The following is a 15126-nucleotide window of genomic DNA, read 5'->3' as shown; positions in this document are numbered from 1 at the left end:
CAGTAGATATACAATATTACAAGTATGATCTGTTACAACTGCAATGAGCACTTCTAGGGGATTCTATTTTACTGTAGTATAAGATACGGAACAATGATGTGTTTTATCTTTTTACATTCTATATAAATTATGATGTATATAATTGTAATTTAAATGCTTTTAATAGGGGGTTTTCTCTGAAAGAAATAAATACAATACATTAATATGTTTTGCTAAATCTTTAGAACTCTGATACTTTAGGGTTGTTAGGAGGATCCATTTTTTAATTTATACCATCTTCTTCTGCACCAGTTCAGGTATAAGTAATCTCCTCCAATTTAACACAATTAGAACTTGAACCCATAATATTGATTAAGCAGGAGAGAAATTATGCAAATTGATAGCTTGATGGACTTTTCCAGACCTTATTTTTCAAGCCTTTTCTTAGGTTAGGAGTCAGTGGTTACTGGCCAATATATTACATGGTTACCATTGTTTACCACTGGTGTCATAGGTTAAATAATACCATTGCATCCCAATGGGATAACCAAATCACTCATTTTAAGAACTCTGAACAACAAAGCGTAGTAGTCAGGGCTTAGTTTTCTAGTAGGCAGAGGTTAGAAACTCCGATACAACAAGAGTCAATACATTGCACTCAGTAAATTCATGTCCAACTAGGGCTTCATATCCAAAGAGGAAAAGGATTGCTATTTATAGGTAAGCAAAAATAGCAGGTACAAATGTGAGCCACAAAAGAAACCAGAAGGAATTGTCACACCTTCTGAAGCTTATGACCCCAAATATTTTACAGTATTTACCTGATAGGTTGTAGATTTTCTATAACATTGGTTTAAGGTTGAATGTTATCTCATATCTTAAAGTATTAAGTTATGGAACTTCCCTTGGTCTGCTTAGAAAATTGGTCCAATTACCAACCCTGACGGGCTGATAGAGTTTTGCCTGTCTGCACCGCATGATAACTCACTGCAGGGGGGGAAATATTAAAAAAAAAAAAATGGAAGGGAAATCGAAGGTATGGTGGCGGTCCGCTGCCATAAAGAATAAATAAAATAAAAAAAACACTGCAGGGGCACCTACATTCTCCCTGTCCCCAAAATAAAACAGAAGAGGAGGTAGGCCACTAAAACCAAGTCCACGTCTAATTTGATATCCACCCATTCTAGCCATCAGAGGACGCCATGCTGCCTAAAAAAAAAAAAAAAAAGTGAAATGGCAATGACCAGTTAAGAAACAAAAGGAGACTACAGGTGAAGGGAGCGCATGATGCTCTGTGGGACATTCATCACTCCAAGAGTGAATCTGTGACAGTTCTGCAGTAAAATGTCCTATATCTAACATCAAGACCCACTCAGGTTTTGTACAAGGTTTACAAACGGTCTTGAGGTTTTAGTCCTTGCGCTGGGGTGCTAAACAAAGACAACACAACCTTACTTTTATATGTCTAGCCCTTTGTTTCTCCGATTCTGGTTCTTTATATGGACTAGCGAAGTCAGAAGGCTGACATCCCATCTATTGAATTTCAAGTATTTCCTCAAAACCCGCCGTCCCCAAGTAAGTCACCTCATAGCTTAGGATGACAGAGAAGTAGACACCCAAACTCAGAGTGGGGTTCACTCTGGGTGACTTGCTGTCTGAAGAGATAGGCTATAATGACCCATAGCATAATTAAAACGTGAAGCAACTCCAGTGTACTTGAATGTGATTGTGTTCACAGCAGGATTAACATAGTGCAAGCCTGAATAACCATATAGGTCAAGGTGGGAAAGCTTTTCTAAGCCAAGACCTCTACGTCATTCTATTGATTTTGGGTATTATATGATAGTATTCCAGATTTGTACTTCGATGACAATCAAGTTGGGCGCTGAAATCTGAATTAATTTAGATAGCATGCTAACACATTTGTATAGTCCTTTATGAACAGGATTAAACTTCTGTTGATTAAATGTGCCCCTTCTGCACTGCAAACCATATCCACCTTGAGCACATCCTGTTACTTTTATCATGTTTTAAATCCATTCAAAGCTATCGATATAAACCAAGACCATCACCACTCAATAATTGATGAAAAGCCTTGCCCTCCATGTTGTAATTGTTTCGCCTTAAGTGGGACTAGTGGCCGTGCTTTTTTGTGCCTCAGATTGGGTTGAAAGATTGCTTCTAAATTCTAGTGAGAATTGAATATATATTTTTTTATTTACAGATAAGACAAGTGTCACCTGATTTCTACGTGAAAACGCTTAAAACCTCTTAACTCATCATGGATGACATGACCCCAGAGGAAATTCATATGCGGGCCAACCAGGTCACAGATGAGGTAAGTCCCCTGTGTGAGTAGTTGAGTGATGGCAGACCATCCAAAGTCACTATTAACATCCTTTAGCAGTGGTGCTGTAAGCCTGTGTTTTGTAGGTACCTGGTGAAGAAAAACAGACTCTTATTTGTCAACGATAAGTAAAAATGGTGATGTACCAACTGCTACACGCATTTTGTTAAGTCAGAAATCATGGTGACCCATGGTTAGGATATGCCACAAACAGGCCTCTGCTCTATTCCAGCCTTACTGTACTCTGACAATGCTGTACTTATGGCTTGTTCAGCTAATGGGATAATGTTTTGGGCTCTACATTTAATTACCTAAGAGATCATAGCGCCAATTTTTCCAAAACGTTTATAATGGTGGTCAATCCTAGGTCCAGAGAGTCCAGGTCATTTAAGAGTATAGAAAAAATAAGTATCAAGCTTTAATGGCACCATTTACTGTACAACACGGGCAATTATTTACAAAATCTTTGGGAGCTGTATTCAACTTTGAATCTAAATTGGGAGACAAATCAATAAAATATTTGCTTAGTATTTACAGTGGTGAATGTGTGTCTTTTGTTAGGTGAATTGGGGGCCATATTGATGTTAATAATCTACAAGCTGAAGTGAACATGTTCTGTAGATTCCTGCTCGCTAAATAATTCGGTCATCCATATTTGGAAGATGTTATTAAACTTTTCCCATTGATCTTTTGGATGTCCATTTGGGCCCAGTCTGAAATGCATTTCAACAGAGCAGTATATGGTGCTCATAGTATTCCATGGATTAAATATAGTAAATCTTTGTGTCTTGAACTTGACAATCCGGATTTGTTTCTTTAAACCAAAACCAATAGCGAAGTATAAGTCTTGGGCTAAAACTGTATTTTTTACTGTTGCTTGTGTCATGAGGGAGGACAAAGAACTTCTAAAACCGCCAGTAAGATATTATGCACTTGTGAAGACCACATCCAGCATTGAGTGCCAGCTCTGCTTGGTGTCCAATGCCCAGCATAGATTTTTACTGAAACATTTTAGGCTGGGCATTGTGCTTCTTCTTTTCAGTTTCACTAAGAACTAGGCTCTTCCTGACCACCTTCCTCATCGTCTCTGTGAACAAATCCCAGTTCATCCACTACACTAGCTTCCAAAAGCGATATTTGATTACAGAGCTTACATCTTTGAATTTTGTCTAATGAAGACCAGCTTTTTAGGAAAAGGCTGCGAGGTGAGCTTAGATGTATAGACATTGTTAGATATTTTAACGGTGCAACTAAATAAAGGAAAAGGATGATGTTTTAATGTGTGCTTTTATTTCTACTTGAATAATGAAATTGTTGCTTTAAGTGTATGATTTTCTTTTATAGTTTCCTTTTATGAATTTTGTACTGTTTTTATAAATACATGTTTTAATTAGCCAAACAAAGATATCTGGACTTGATTTATTGGTTGGAAGTGCACTGGTTGTGTTATGGTTGGTAATGCGGAGTACCCTAATTATTCGAGTATGGTCTCTGAGCATGAAGCCAGCCTATAGACCACCTCATTGTGATGAAAAGCTCTGGTTAAATAAAGTCCATTGCTGCATCATGTACCGCCATCTTTCAAGAAAGAAGGGTGAGTTCAGCATCTCTGGAAGTGTGATCTATCTCCCTAATTTTGCTATCTTATGTCACCAGTGCCTGCCATTTCAGTGTGATGTATTTGTTGGCTGCCACAATCAATATTCTCAGAAGTAACGTCTTTCTTTCCCTTGACACTTTCCTCTGTTGCTAACAAAGAAGAATGGTTAATTGGAAAGAGGCTTGCTCAGGCTATTGATAGAGACCTCCAATCGCAGGTACCTCATATTGTAATTTTCCCCAGATGCCAGTCTGGATCTTGAAACTTTTGTATCACTTCCCTCATAAATTAACAGGTGGCGTCATTCAGCTCAGTGTCCGGCCATACTGTCCAGGCCATGACGCTCGGGTCACTATACATATATCATCTCTGTGTGCCGATGTCAGTTCCTTTCTTTCTGCACCTGCCAACTTGTATCTCAGCTTGAATCCTGTCATATCGCACAGATTATTTTTCCTAATTTATTTCTCTAGAGTGCAGGCAATGTCAATCCCTAAAACTACAAGTTTTAAGCTGTGTCACAATTGTAACGGACATTTGTTGGTGATGGACTCCCACAACTACTGCCTTTGGTGCTTCGGCTCCAAACATGGCTCGGCTTCATGTCTGTGTGGCACCAGGATGGATAAGAAGGTGATCCGAGGCTGGAAGACCTAGCTCGCCACCACCAAACTCCATTGTGTAATAAAGAACGACTCTCACGATCGAAGTCAGTGCTCGGTCATCCCGGTCAAAGTTAAGGACACGGATGAGCTTCCGGCACCACCCTCGTGTTTAGTTGTTGTCAAGGTCAGGGGAATCTGATAAGTTCAAGGAATCAACAAAAACACAAAAAAATCAAAGCATAGGTCTCCTTCATACCGCCACTCGGAATCTTGTGATGCTTGAGGCACTTCTAGGCTGCAGAGTCATTAACATCCACCCCCTTCCCAACACAGATCAGATTTCAATGCTACTCCCGCTTCAGCCCCTATCCGAGGGTAAGCAAGGCCACAGCAACTACACCAACTAAATGTAGCCATAAAGGAGATTTTTGGTACTGCATCTGATGCCTCTGAAGTGCCTCTGGGCAAGAGTGATCTGAAGGGTCCTTCAGTTCGGGTAACCATCAGTGCTTCATTCCTCAATGCAAACTATGCCCCTCCACCATGTACGGAGTTCAACCTCTTCTCCAGCAGTGGCAATGGAAAAAACAATAATTCCACTTTCAACACCACTTGATGCCACTCTCAACATCACAACCAACACCACCAGCTTGAGTATCTACACCAATACCAACATCACCGATGCATACACTGCACCAATAATTCTCTCCTACTCTGAGACCCATGTCCCACAGCCCAGGACTCAACATTATGTTGAACAAGACACTGGTGCCTCACAATATGACACTGGGGATAATTAATGATGATGATAAAAAATAGGAGTATGATGGCAACATATTTGACTACCCCCAAGATGCTAGTGGTCTGGACACTTTGCCAGACATTGGTCTGTCTTCACTTATCCCTACGGCTATTGAGATGTCCGCCTCCTTTGCAATAGTGATTTGAAGATTGGCTTAGGAGCTAGACCTAACTTTGCCCACTCAAAAGGTCAACACAAAATCATGTTTACAGAGGTGTCCTCACTCGAGCACAACACAGCCAGGAGAATATACCCTGCCTTTAATTGAGGCCCTGGCTGATATTCTGGTGAGCACCTGGGCCAAAACAGGATCTTGCTCATCAGTCAGTAGGCAAGTTCTGAGGGGACACAGGCCTCCTCCTGGAGAACCATGCTTTCTTCTGCAGCACCCGACTCTAGAGCTCTTGATGTAGGTGTCTGCCAGCCATTGGAACCCCAGTTCTTTCCCAACCACCCCACCTGACATGGAATCCACAAGGATGGAGACATTCTCCAAACAAACATTCTCCTCCGCTAGCCTCACCCTATGCCCCATCATTCCAGCATGTTTTCTGGGTAGGTATTTTCATATGTTATGGGACAGACTGGCAGACATCTTTTGGACAGGTATTTTCATACATTAGGGGACAGATTGTAAGGTTGGACAGAGTTCCTCTGGGACGGCTGGCAAGATATCTGCCCGAGGCTTATGTTGGATGGGCAGGATTCTGTAAAATACTGTCTGGCTCTGGTTTGGTCTCTGGTGCAACCTGCTCTACCCAGGTAGTCAGCAATGTGGTGCGTAGGCGGTACACCTCAATTTGCTCAATGGTTTTCTCCTCTGAAGACCAGCAATCCTTTATCGACATGCCCTTCGATGGCTCTAGGCTGTTCGGAGTGAAGGCAGACTTCGCCTTTGAATGATTCAAGGAGAGTAAGCCCACTGCCGCTCTCTGTGCTTAGCTCTGCAGTTAAGTGTTTTTTCCTAACAGTAGCATCTCTTTTGAGGCTTCAATAGAGGGTACCAGCAGATGCAAAGACAATATGTGCCTCAACAGCCACAGGCTTTCCACTCCTTTCGATCCAGGGATCTGGCTAGTAATGGTCAGGCCCCCAGCGACAACAAGCCACCAAAAACCAAGCTCCCGCTACCCCTGCAGCCACCATAAAACATCTTTAAATATTCCTTGGGCATGCAAGATCGAGATCAACTGGTATGAAGGTGCATCGCTTTCCGGCTCCCCTGCTGGTGCAGCATCATGTCAGACCAGTGTGTGCTTCAGATTCTGCAAAGCTGATACTTTTGACCGTTTCTGTCAGGACATACCACCCAAACCACAACACATCATGAGAACCACTTGTCCGTACTCCCTGGAGAAGTTCAAGCTTTCTTGTCCAAGGGAGAAATACAGAGGTTGCCGACATCAGAGACTGGCAGTTACTCCCATTACATTCTGGTGTCAAAGAAAGATAGGATCTTCCTCCTCATCCTAGAACTTCTCCCTCAGTACTTCTTTGTTCAGAAGGACATGTTCAAATTGCTTGTTCTGGCCCAGGTTCTTTCAGCCCTGGATCCAGGAGGCTAGATGTTAACACTGGACTTGCAGCACACAAATGTTCACATCCCCATCCTTCAGTCCCACACACATTACCTGTGGGTTCAGGTACATCAAGGGCACTTTCAGTTCACTGTGCTTAGCTTTGGCCTTACCATCGTACCTCGGGTGTTCACAAAGGTGATGGTGGTCATTGCGGCCAGGTGCTGAGGTTGGGATTACCAGTGTGCCCATACCTCAATGACTGGCTGATAAAGGCAGGCTCAGCTCAAACAGTCATAAGCCACCTCCAGTTGACGGGCAACTTGTTGTCATCAGTGGATTTTTCCAACCATGTGCTGAAATCACATCTGACTCCTTCACAGCGGCTTCCCTTCATTGGGGCCATCCTAGGCATGGTGCTTTTCCGAATCATCCCTCCACTTCAATGAGTCCAGGACATTTGGGCTGTAATATTGATGTTTCAACCATTGACCTTGGTCTCTTTGAGAGTGACTCTGAAGCTTCTTTGCCTCTTGGTCTCCTGCATCCTGCTTGTGGACAACTCCCGGTGGCATGTGCGTGCGCTGCAGCAGGACCTGAAGTCTCATGGGGTTCAACACCAAGGGGACTTGTCAGAGTCCATACAGTTATCAAATGAGGCTGTGAAAGATCTGCAATGGTGGCTGTTCAGCCATAGTTGGACCTGTGGCAGACCCCCTCTTCCCTAACCCGGAATTAATGTCATGATTGATGCATCGTTGTTGAGCTGGGGAGGTCATCTGGGAAAGTTGAAGATCATAGGTCTCTGGTTTATGACAGAGGTTTGCCTTCAAATCAGCCTGCTGGAGTTGCGAGCGATTTGCTTGGCAGTGAAAGCATTCATTTCTACCATCAAGGGGGAACAAGTGTAATTCTCAGGGACAACCTGTCTGCCATGTGGTATTACAACAGACTGGCTGGAGTGGGGTTGTGGGTCCTGTGCCTGGATGTCTTGCACCTCTGAAACTGGCCAAACTCTCATGATAAATTCATGTTTGCCCAACATCTTTAAATGCCAGGGCAGAGAAGCCTGTGGTTCCTAACAGATCACAAATCGGGGGTACTTTGAGGAGGCACGGGGTATCTTTCAGGAATGAGGAGCACCCCGGCTTGACTTATTCGCCGAGAACATGCTGTGCCCAGACCTTTGCAGGAAGGAGTTCATACGGCAGTCATCCCTCATCAGCACTGGGAATTCGGTGCCTTTCCACCCCTTTGTTTACTGCCCAGAGTGCTTACCAGATCAGAAAAGATAAGCCCCAAATCATCCTAGTGGCCCTGGACTGAGCGAGGATAGTGTGGTACCCAGAACATCTGGCCATGAGCACATGTCCTCTGATTTCAGTTGCCCCTTTGGGAGGACCTCTTCTCGCAGCAGCAGGGTCAAGCCTTCCACCTGAGTCTGCACAGTCTACATTGCCATATGTGTAGGTTGAACGGAGACAGTTGATGGCCTTCGATCTTCCTCCTCCCGAAGTGTTTGGTGTCATCTACCAGGCATCATTCTACCAAATCTGTTTATTCAGGATTCTTGCAGAAGTTTGTTGTCTTGTGTTCCTCCCAACACACCCAACCACTGAATGTACAATTAGTGGATGTTCTCTTATTTTGTCTGTCCAGCAAGGTCTTTCTGTGCAACAGTTCAAGGTTACCTTTTGGCCCTTTCGGCCTTTTTGTGTTTCCTTGATCAGCCTTCCCTCTTCAAGTCGGCTTTTGTGATGCGTTTTCTGAAGGGATTCATCCATATGTTCCCGCCAACACCATTTGTGATGCTGTAGTGGGACTTTAATCTGGTACTCACTTATCTAATGTGCACTCCTTTGAACATTTGAAGTTATAATCTTCACCCGCTTACCATCAAAGCAGCATTCCTCGTCACCATAACATCAGCCAGGCAAGTTTGTGAACTCCAGGCCTTGTCATTAGTTACTTCATAAATGTCCTTTCCAGATAAATTGTTCCTCCGATCAGGAGCACCATTCATGCTCAAAGTAGTCATGCCTTTCCACATAGGGTAATCCATCACCTTGCTGGCTTTCTATGCATCCCTCATGCCTCCAAAGCAGAACGACTTCATCACGTCAAAGCTAAGAGAGCTCTTAGCTTGTATATGAAGTGAACCAGGGAGTACTGACAAGATGACCCAACATTTTCTCTGGGGGTAAGAGAGGCAAAGCAGTGCAAATGAAAACCCAATCCATCTGGAGATGGTTATGTATTAAGATCTGCAATAGACTAACCAGGAAGCAGCCCCCGAGACGTCTTGTGCTCTCATTCTACCAGGATGAAGGCTGCTACATCTGTCCTGGTGCTCGATGTGCTAGTTATGAATATTTGCCTTGGTGCATAATGAGTGTCTCTCCACTCACTCATGAAACATTGCTGTCTGGATAGTCAGTTCCGGCGGGACTGGCAGTTCGCCCAGTCAGTCCTTTGTGACATCCTGGTTTGAGGCTTTCCACAGACCCACCACTTGCAAAGAATACTACTTTAATATCTATTTACAAGGTGAGGAATCTGCACTTAAATGTCTGTATCAGGAGAACAAGTTAATTACCTGCGGTTACTTTTTTTTCTGGTAGAGACTCTGTCTAACACCAGATTCCTTACCGACTTACCCTCCTCACTGTTCTGTGGAACAGGCTTATAGCCTGTTAAGAAGATCTCAATCTGAAAGTGTGCACACTGCCATATTCTGATTTAATTGTCTCTGCTTCCAGTCTGCATGGAGGGAGATCAGAAAGCAACTGATATCCACACATGGAGGTGGTCCCGATGTCACATCCAGGGTGGGAAGGACACGACTGGAGCGGCATGATTCCACCTGTCGACGTGTGAAGGAATTGCTCTGAAAGTTTCCAAGCCTGGATTCCCAAGGCTCTTGGTATCTCTTTTGTAATCGAAGGACTCCATTGAGTACCATCTGGCATACTAAATCATACATTTTCTTGAACTATGATTTTCAAACCATTGTTTCAACATGTGGAGCAGATCTTGACCCACATTAGGAAAGAACAGAAAGTGGAACTGATCAAAAATCACCATTGCTCAAAATTAGGCTAAGAACATAGAGTATCCTGATGTAAAGCATTTATTGCAATGAGGAAAAACTAAGAGTGCTGCCATCTATTTCTCATTTGTGAGCCCTCCCAGATTCCAGATCAAGCATGATGGTGAAATCAGTTATGTTCCAAAAACCTACAGATTTGCAGTCCTGAACACTTGAACATCAGGGTCACGTTGAACATATATCATTTGAATATAAACTGACCTTCAATTTGTTTGGAGGCTAACAACCTTAATTAGTAATCGCTACGGTAGTTTCATACCGTAAAATCTAATAAGACACTATTCTTGCATTCACCTGAATTTGGTGCTCTCAGCGTTGCCTACGTTGCTCATTCTACAATACACCAAATTTAATGATTGTTTTATCTACAGTCTGAAAATGACCTCAGTTCATAGATGGACACGAGCTCATGTATTATGTCCTGTAATACAGTAGTTAACCTGTTGTTAATTAATTTGTAAGATCAGAATGTCAGTAATCGGTTTGTATGACTAAGTAGTCAACTCATGCATGCGTGAAAGAAAGGGAGGCACTTATTAAGTTTCCTTCCTACCACTCACTAGACCTTTCTAGTGATGTTTAGTACAAGTAATAGAATTATTAAGGGCGATATACAATAAACTATAGTGGTATATTTTATACGATGAGTGGGGTTAACTCCCAATTAGCTGTCAAGACACCTACTTCTTGGAAGCAGGGGAAGGTTAATGGTAAAATGCTCGGGAAAAGGGTCTCCTTAAATTAAGGTTGCTGTTCTTCCATGACTGTTCCCTATCCATCTCTTGCTTTCATTAATTCCCTTACTCTCACCAGTATACTGACAACAATAAGAACCTTTGTTGCAGTTTACTTCCCAGCTTGTGCTCATTATGTAAATACCTACTGTGAGTAAGAGGGCAGTGGACTGATAATCCTTACAAACCCTAGCTGACCGGCAGAGCAACAGCTTTTCCACAGATGCATAATCTGAAAATTCTCTCCTGCTACCCAAAAGTCTCAATTATCCGACACAAAGAAAGAAAATTCTGTGTTGTGATGAACTCAAAGGGAATATATTTCTACCACAAGAGACCAGAATAGATGTTTGGGAGGCAATATGAATGGGAAACCAATGGGTTGAGGACTTCACATTCTGCCAGCCCAAAGAAACAAAAATGGGGTGGTTGGTCTAATATCCACAAAGTATGACCTTTCAGTGATAATTGACCCCAGATTCAAAGGGTAGACAGTAGATGTCTAATCAACAGCCGTCAGAAAGGTGACTTGAAACTTTTCATTATCAATGTTTACCCATCAATAACTGACCTATCAACCTCATGCCAGAGTCTTAACAAGAAAGTCTCAAATCTTTCCCAGTCAGCAAAGATTATCTGAGGGGGTGATTTCAATCTTCCTTGAGAAGGTACTATAGACTATGCTTCTATAACATCTCACGCTCCGATAACACACCAAGATAAGAGCCATAACTTGAGGGCTATTTTGCGATAATTTATCGTAGTTTGACTGGTTCATCTACTCCCATCAACACCATAAGTTACTGATGGGTAGCCTACATGTACCTAATCCATCAAATTCCAGAATAAAACCAGTAACCCCTTTGGATCATGCATACATATCCATAGGATCACACAAACCGTAGTAAGAGAACATGAAAAATTAATGATGCCCTCATGAATGATAACCAAGATAAACAAAACAGGTGCTGAATTCCATTAACTACTTCGTCAAAGAAAATATTGCTTCAGGCTCCTCGCCACAGATATTGTGGGGTGCTCTGGAAGCCAGTATAAGTGGAGAAATAATTAATATTATGTGCTCTAAAACAAAACAAAAAAAAACTCAGATTGAACCCACTAGAAAAAAAGATTGCTGTGTTGGAATATACAATGGCCTGTACAAAAGGCTTTACTGCATGAGTAGACTAAGTACCCGAAAATACAAAGCTCATAAAATGATCAGTACCAAAGCCCATACTTGGCTTACCAATAATAAAGCAAAAAGACTTTACCAATTCGAAGAGGCTGTGAAGATGGTAGCTAATTATTTAAAGATCTAATGGAGAGCAAACGTTAATGACACAGGTTAAAATACACCCCCAAATGGTAAAAATTCTTGACCCTGTCATCGCTCTACATGTCTAATAAATCTATTTCCCAGTAGAAGTCCCTGCTGTAAATTTCTGTGAATAAAGCCGTCTGAATAAACTAATTGAGAATTCTGAAATAATTAAAGCTATAAAGTTCTGAGACCTGGGAAAGCCCCAACTCAGATGTCTTTAAGAAAAAGATTTTACAAGGCATGCAAGTACTCAGTTATTGAACCTCTTGAGGAGATATTTAAACAGGAGATTAAGAGCTCTGTTTCAAATGCTACAACTGCAGTTATCCATAAGGAGGGAAGACATGCTTGAAACCAATTTCTTTCAATAACATTGACTGTAAGATATATGCCAAAATATTTGTTTCTGATGGATACACCTACCTGTGGATTCCTCACCTAAAGAATTCTCCCCTCGCGCCAGCTTTGACGGAAATTTCTTCTAGCTCTGCACGTCGACGATGACATCACAATAGCCCGACTCCACGTGACGCGTATAATGTCATCTAGGCAATAAGAAGCCCTCGTCGACGTGCAGACGTCAGTTCCCTTTTTTCTGTGCCTTCGAATAACGGTTTTTGTTCGAGGCTAACAGGGAGCTACAGTTGCGCATCTGTAGTTACAATGTTGCAGCCAAGAAAATCTGGCTTTAAGCCTTGTAACCAGTGTGGGGGTTGGATGTCGGTCACTGACACCCATGAAGATTGTATCTGGTGCCTTAGTTCCGACCATGAGGTCGAGTCATGCGGTTCCTGCCAGCGCATGAACCTTAAGGCGCTTAAGGAAAGAGAGGCTAAATTGTTCCTGGCCCGTTCCAAGAAGAGGAAGGAAAGGCGGCATTGGAGAGAGTCCTCTTCGAAATCTTCGAGGACTCATCGTCGTCATGGAGACTCTCGGCGCCGTCACGACTCCCGGCGCAGATCGAGTAGAGGTCGGTCCAGGTCCAGATCTGCATCTCCATCAGCTTGGCGCCGTCCGACGTGGGAGATTAGCCCGACCGTCACTCCTCTGCCTCCTACGACTCAGACATCACCTTTGTCAGTGTTTGAAGTCGAGCCTCTTCAAGAACCGGCGGCTTCTCTGGAGCAGTAGTTGCGTGGCCCATCATCTGCTTCTTTGCCGGCGCCGGGTACGGACCCTGCGGCATTTTTAAATGCCATGTTCAATATCTTTTCCACGATGGCGCCTGGTGGAGGGCATGCGGGTCCGTCAGGTCCTTTAGCTTTTAATTTGGGTGCTCCGGCTCCTTACAAGCCGACGCCCTTCATGCCATTTTTGCCGTCTGGAGCCGCTGCGGCGCCGATGCCCTTGGTGTCGCCAAGGAGGCCAGTGACGCCTACAACGTCTGCGACTCCGGCGCCGGTGGATTCTCCACAGATCCAGTCCACTGTCAAGGTGCCTGTGGCGCCGGAAGGTCCGGCTTCGGATGGATCGAAGAACGGCGCCGGCGTAGATCTTCGGCGTCTGCCGACGCCGGGTCTTGAATCCAGACTCCGGTCCAGACGTCTAGCTTTGCGCCTCCTGGAGGAAGAGGAATATAGTAGGCAACATCTGGAGGAAGGCGAAATCTTGGAGCTTTCGGGTGATTTTCAGGGTCTGGACACTGCAAGCGGCATTGATACTTCCCCTGAAAGGGATTTGGCTTCCCCTGGGGAGTATACCGAAGAGGCTGCATCTTTTCATGCAGTAATAAGGAAGGCTGCAGACTTTTTAGATCTTCCTCTTCCGGCTGCTGAGGTGAAAAGGAACCTTTCGACAAGTGCTGCATCCGGCCTCGGAAGGTGCCCTTCAATGAGGCTCTCCTGGACACCATCAAGGACATTTGGAGGAAACCGGTGACTTCTACAGCTGTCAACAGGGCGGTAGCAAGGTGCTGTCTTGCGGCTCTAGGTGACCCAGACTTCCTCTCCAAACACCCAACTCTGGAGAGTTTGGTTGTTCAAGCTTCGTGCTCCTCCCGGTCATCCCCTGGTTCGTTCCCCGGGACCCCTGCGGACAGGGAGTCAAAGAAAATGGACCACGCTGCAGAGAAGGCCTTTTCGTCCTGCAGTATGGCCTTGAAGTCGACCAATGCAACCTGCATTTTGGGACGTTATATCCATGCCCTTATGGCGGAAGCAAAAGGTCATCCAAACTTGCCACAAGAGGTGTTGCATTTGCTAGCGGACACTCAGGCGGCGGCGACCCAGATGATCCAGTCTGGATTGGACACCTCAGACTCTGTGGCAAGGGCTATGGGCACATCCATAGTATCGAGGCGTCCGGCTTGGCTGCGCTCATCAGGCTTCTCTACTGGTGTGCAGGCGACTCTCCTGGATCTGCCTTTTGATGGAGAAAAACTCTTTGGGACAAAGGCAGATTCTGCTCTTGAACGTTTCAAAGAGAGTAGAGCCACAGCGAGGTCGTTAGGACTTCAGGCAGCCACTTCCTCTACCTTTTAGGTCATATAGGAAGTTTAGGGGGTTTGGACGTGGCTCCTCCTTTCGTGGCAGATTCCAGGCACCACAACAATCTGCAAGCTCCCTGCCTTACAGATCCTTCAGGGGCAGGGGCAGAGTACGTACAAGAGGAGCAACCCAGAAGCACTCTGCCTCTTCCTCTTCCTCGGGAGGGCTGCAGCAGGGAAAGCCGCCTTAGTCCTCCACCACTCCCTGTTCACTTGTCTCCGATAGGGGGGAGACTTGTCCAATTTCTTCCAATGTGGGAGTTTATAACATCAGACTGTTGGGTCATCGACATTGTGAAGAGAGGGTACGCTCTTCCCTTTTGGGAGTTCCTTCCTCCCTTCCCTCCCCGCCCATCCTTCTGTTCGGAAGACCATCTTCTGTTATTGCAACAGGAGGTGTTATCCCTATTGGCAAAAGGCGCAGTAGAGTTGGTTCCCGAGCAGGAGAGGGGTCAGGGCTGTTATTCAAGATACTTCCGGATCCCCAAAAAGGATGGTCGGTTGAGACCAATTCTGGATTTGAGGATTTTGAATTGGTTCCTCAGGCAGGAAAAGTTCAAAATGCTGACCCTTTCACAGGTTCTTTTGGCGTTGAACGAAGGAGATTGGATGGCGTCTGTCGAT

At 44.3% G+C, this 15126-nt stretch overlaps 1 protein-coding gene across 1 annotated transcript in view; it reads left to right on the top strand.

The window, feature by feature from the left end:
* The window catches only part of SNAP23 (synaptosome associated protein 23), a 137912-nt gene that overhangs the window by 63212 nt on the left and 59574 nt on the right, over positions 1–15126 (top strand). The window contains exon 2 of the mRNA XM_069208756.1: positions 2204–2317. Coding sequence (XP_069064857.1) covers positions 2261–2317 — 57 coding nt within the window. The 5' untranslated portion in view covers positions 2204–2260. The remainder of the gene's footprint in view (positions 1–2203; positions 2318–15126) is intronic.

The sequence above is a fragment of the Pleurodeles waltl genome, chromosome 9, assembly GCF_031143425.1.
Source record: "Pleurodeles waltl isolate 20211129_DDA chromosome 9, aPleWal1.hap1.20221129, whole genome shotgun sequence".
Taxonomy (NCBI): Eukaryota; Metazoa; Chordata; class Amphibia; order Caudata; family Salamandridae; genus Pleurodeles; species Pleurodeles waltl.
The sequence above is the reverse complement of the archived record's forward strand: the minus strand, read 5'-3'. Positions and strand labels throughout refer to the sequence as shown.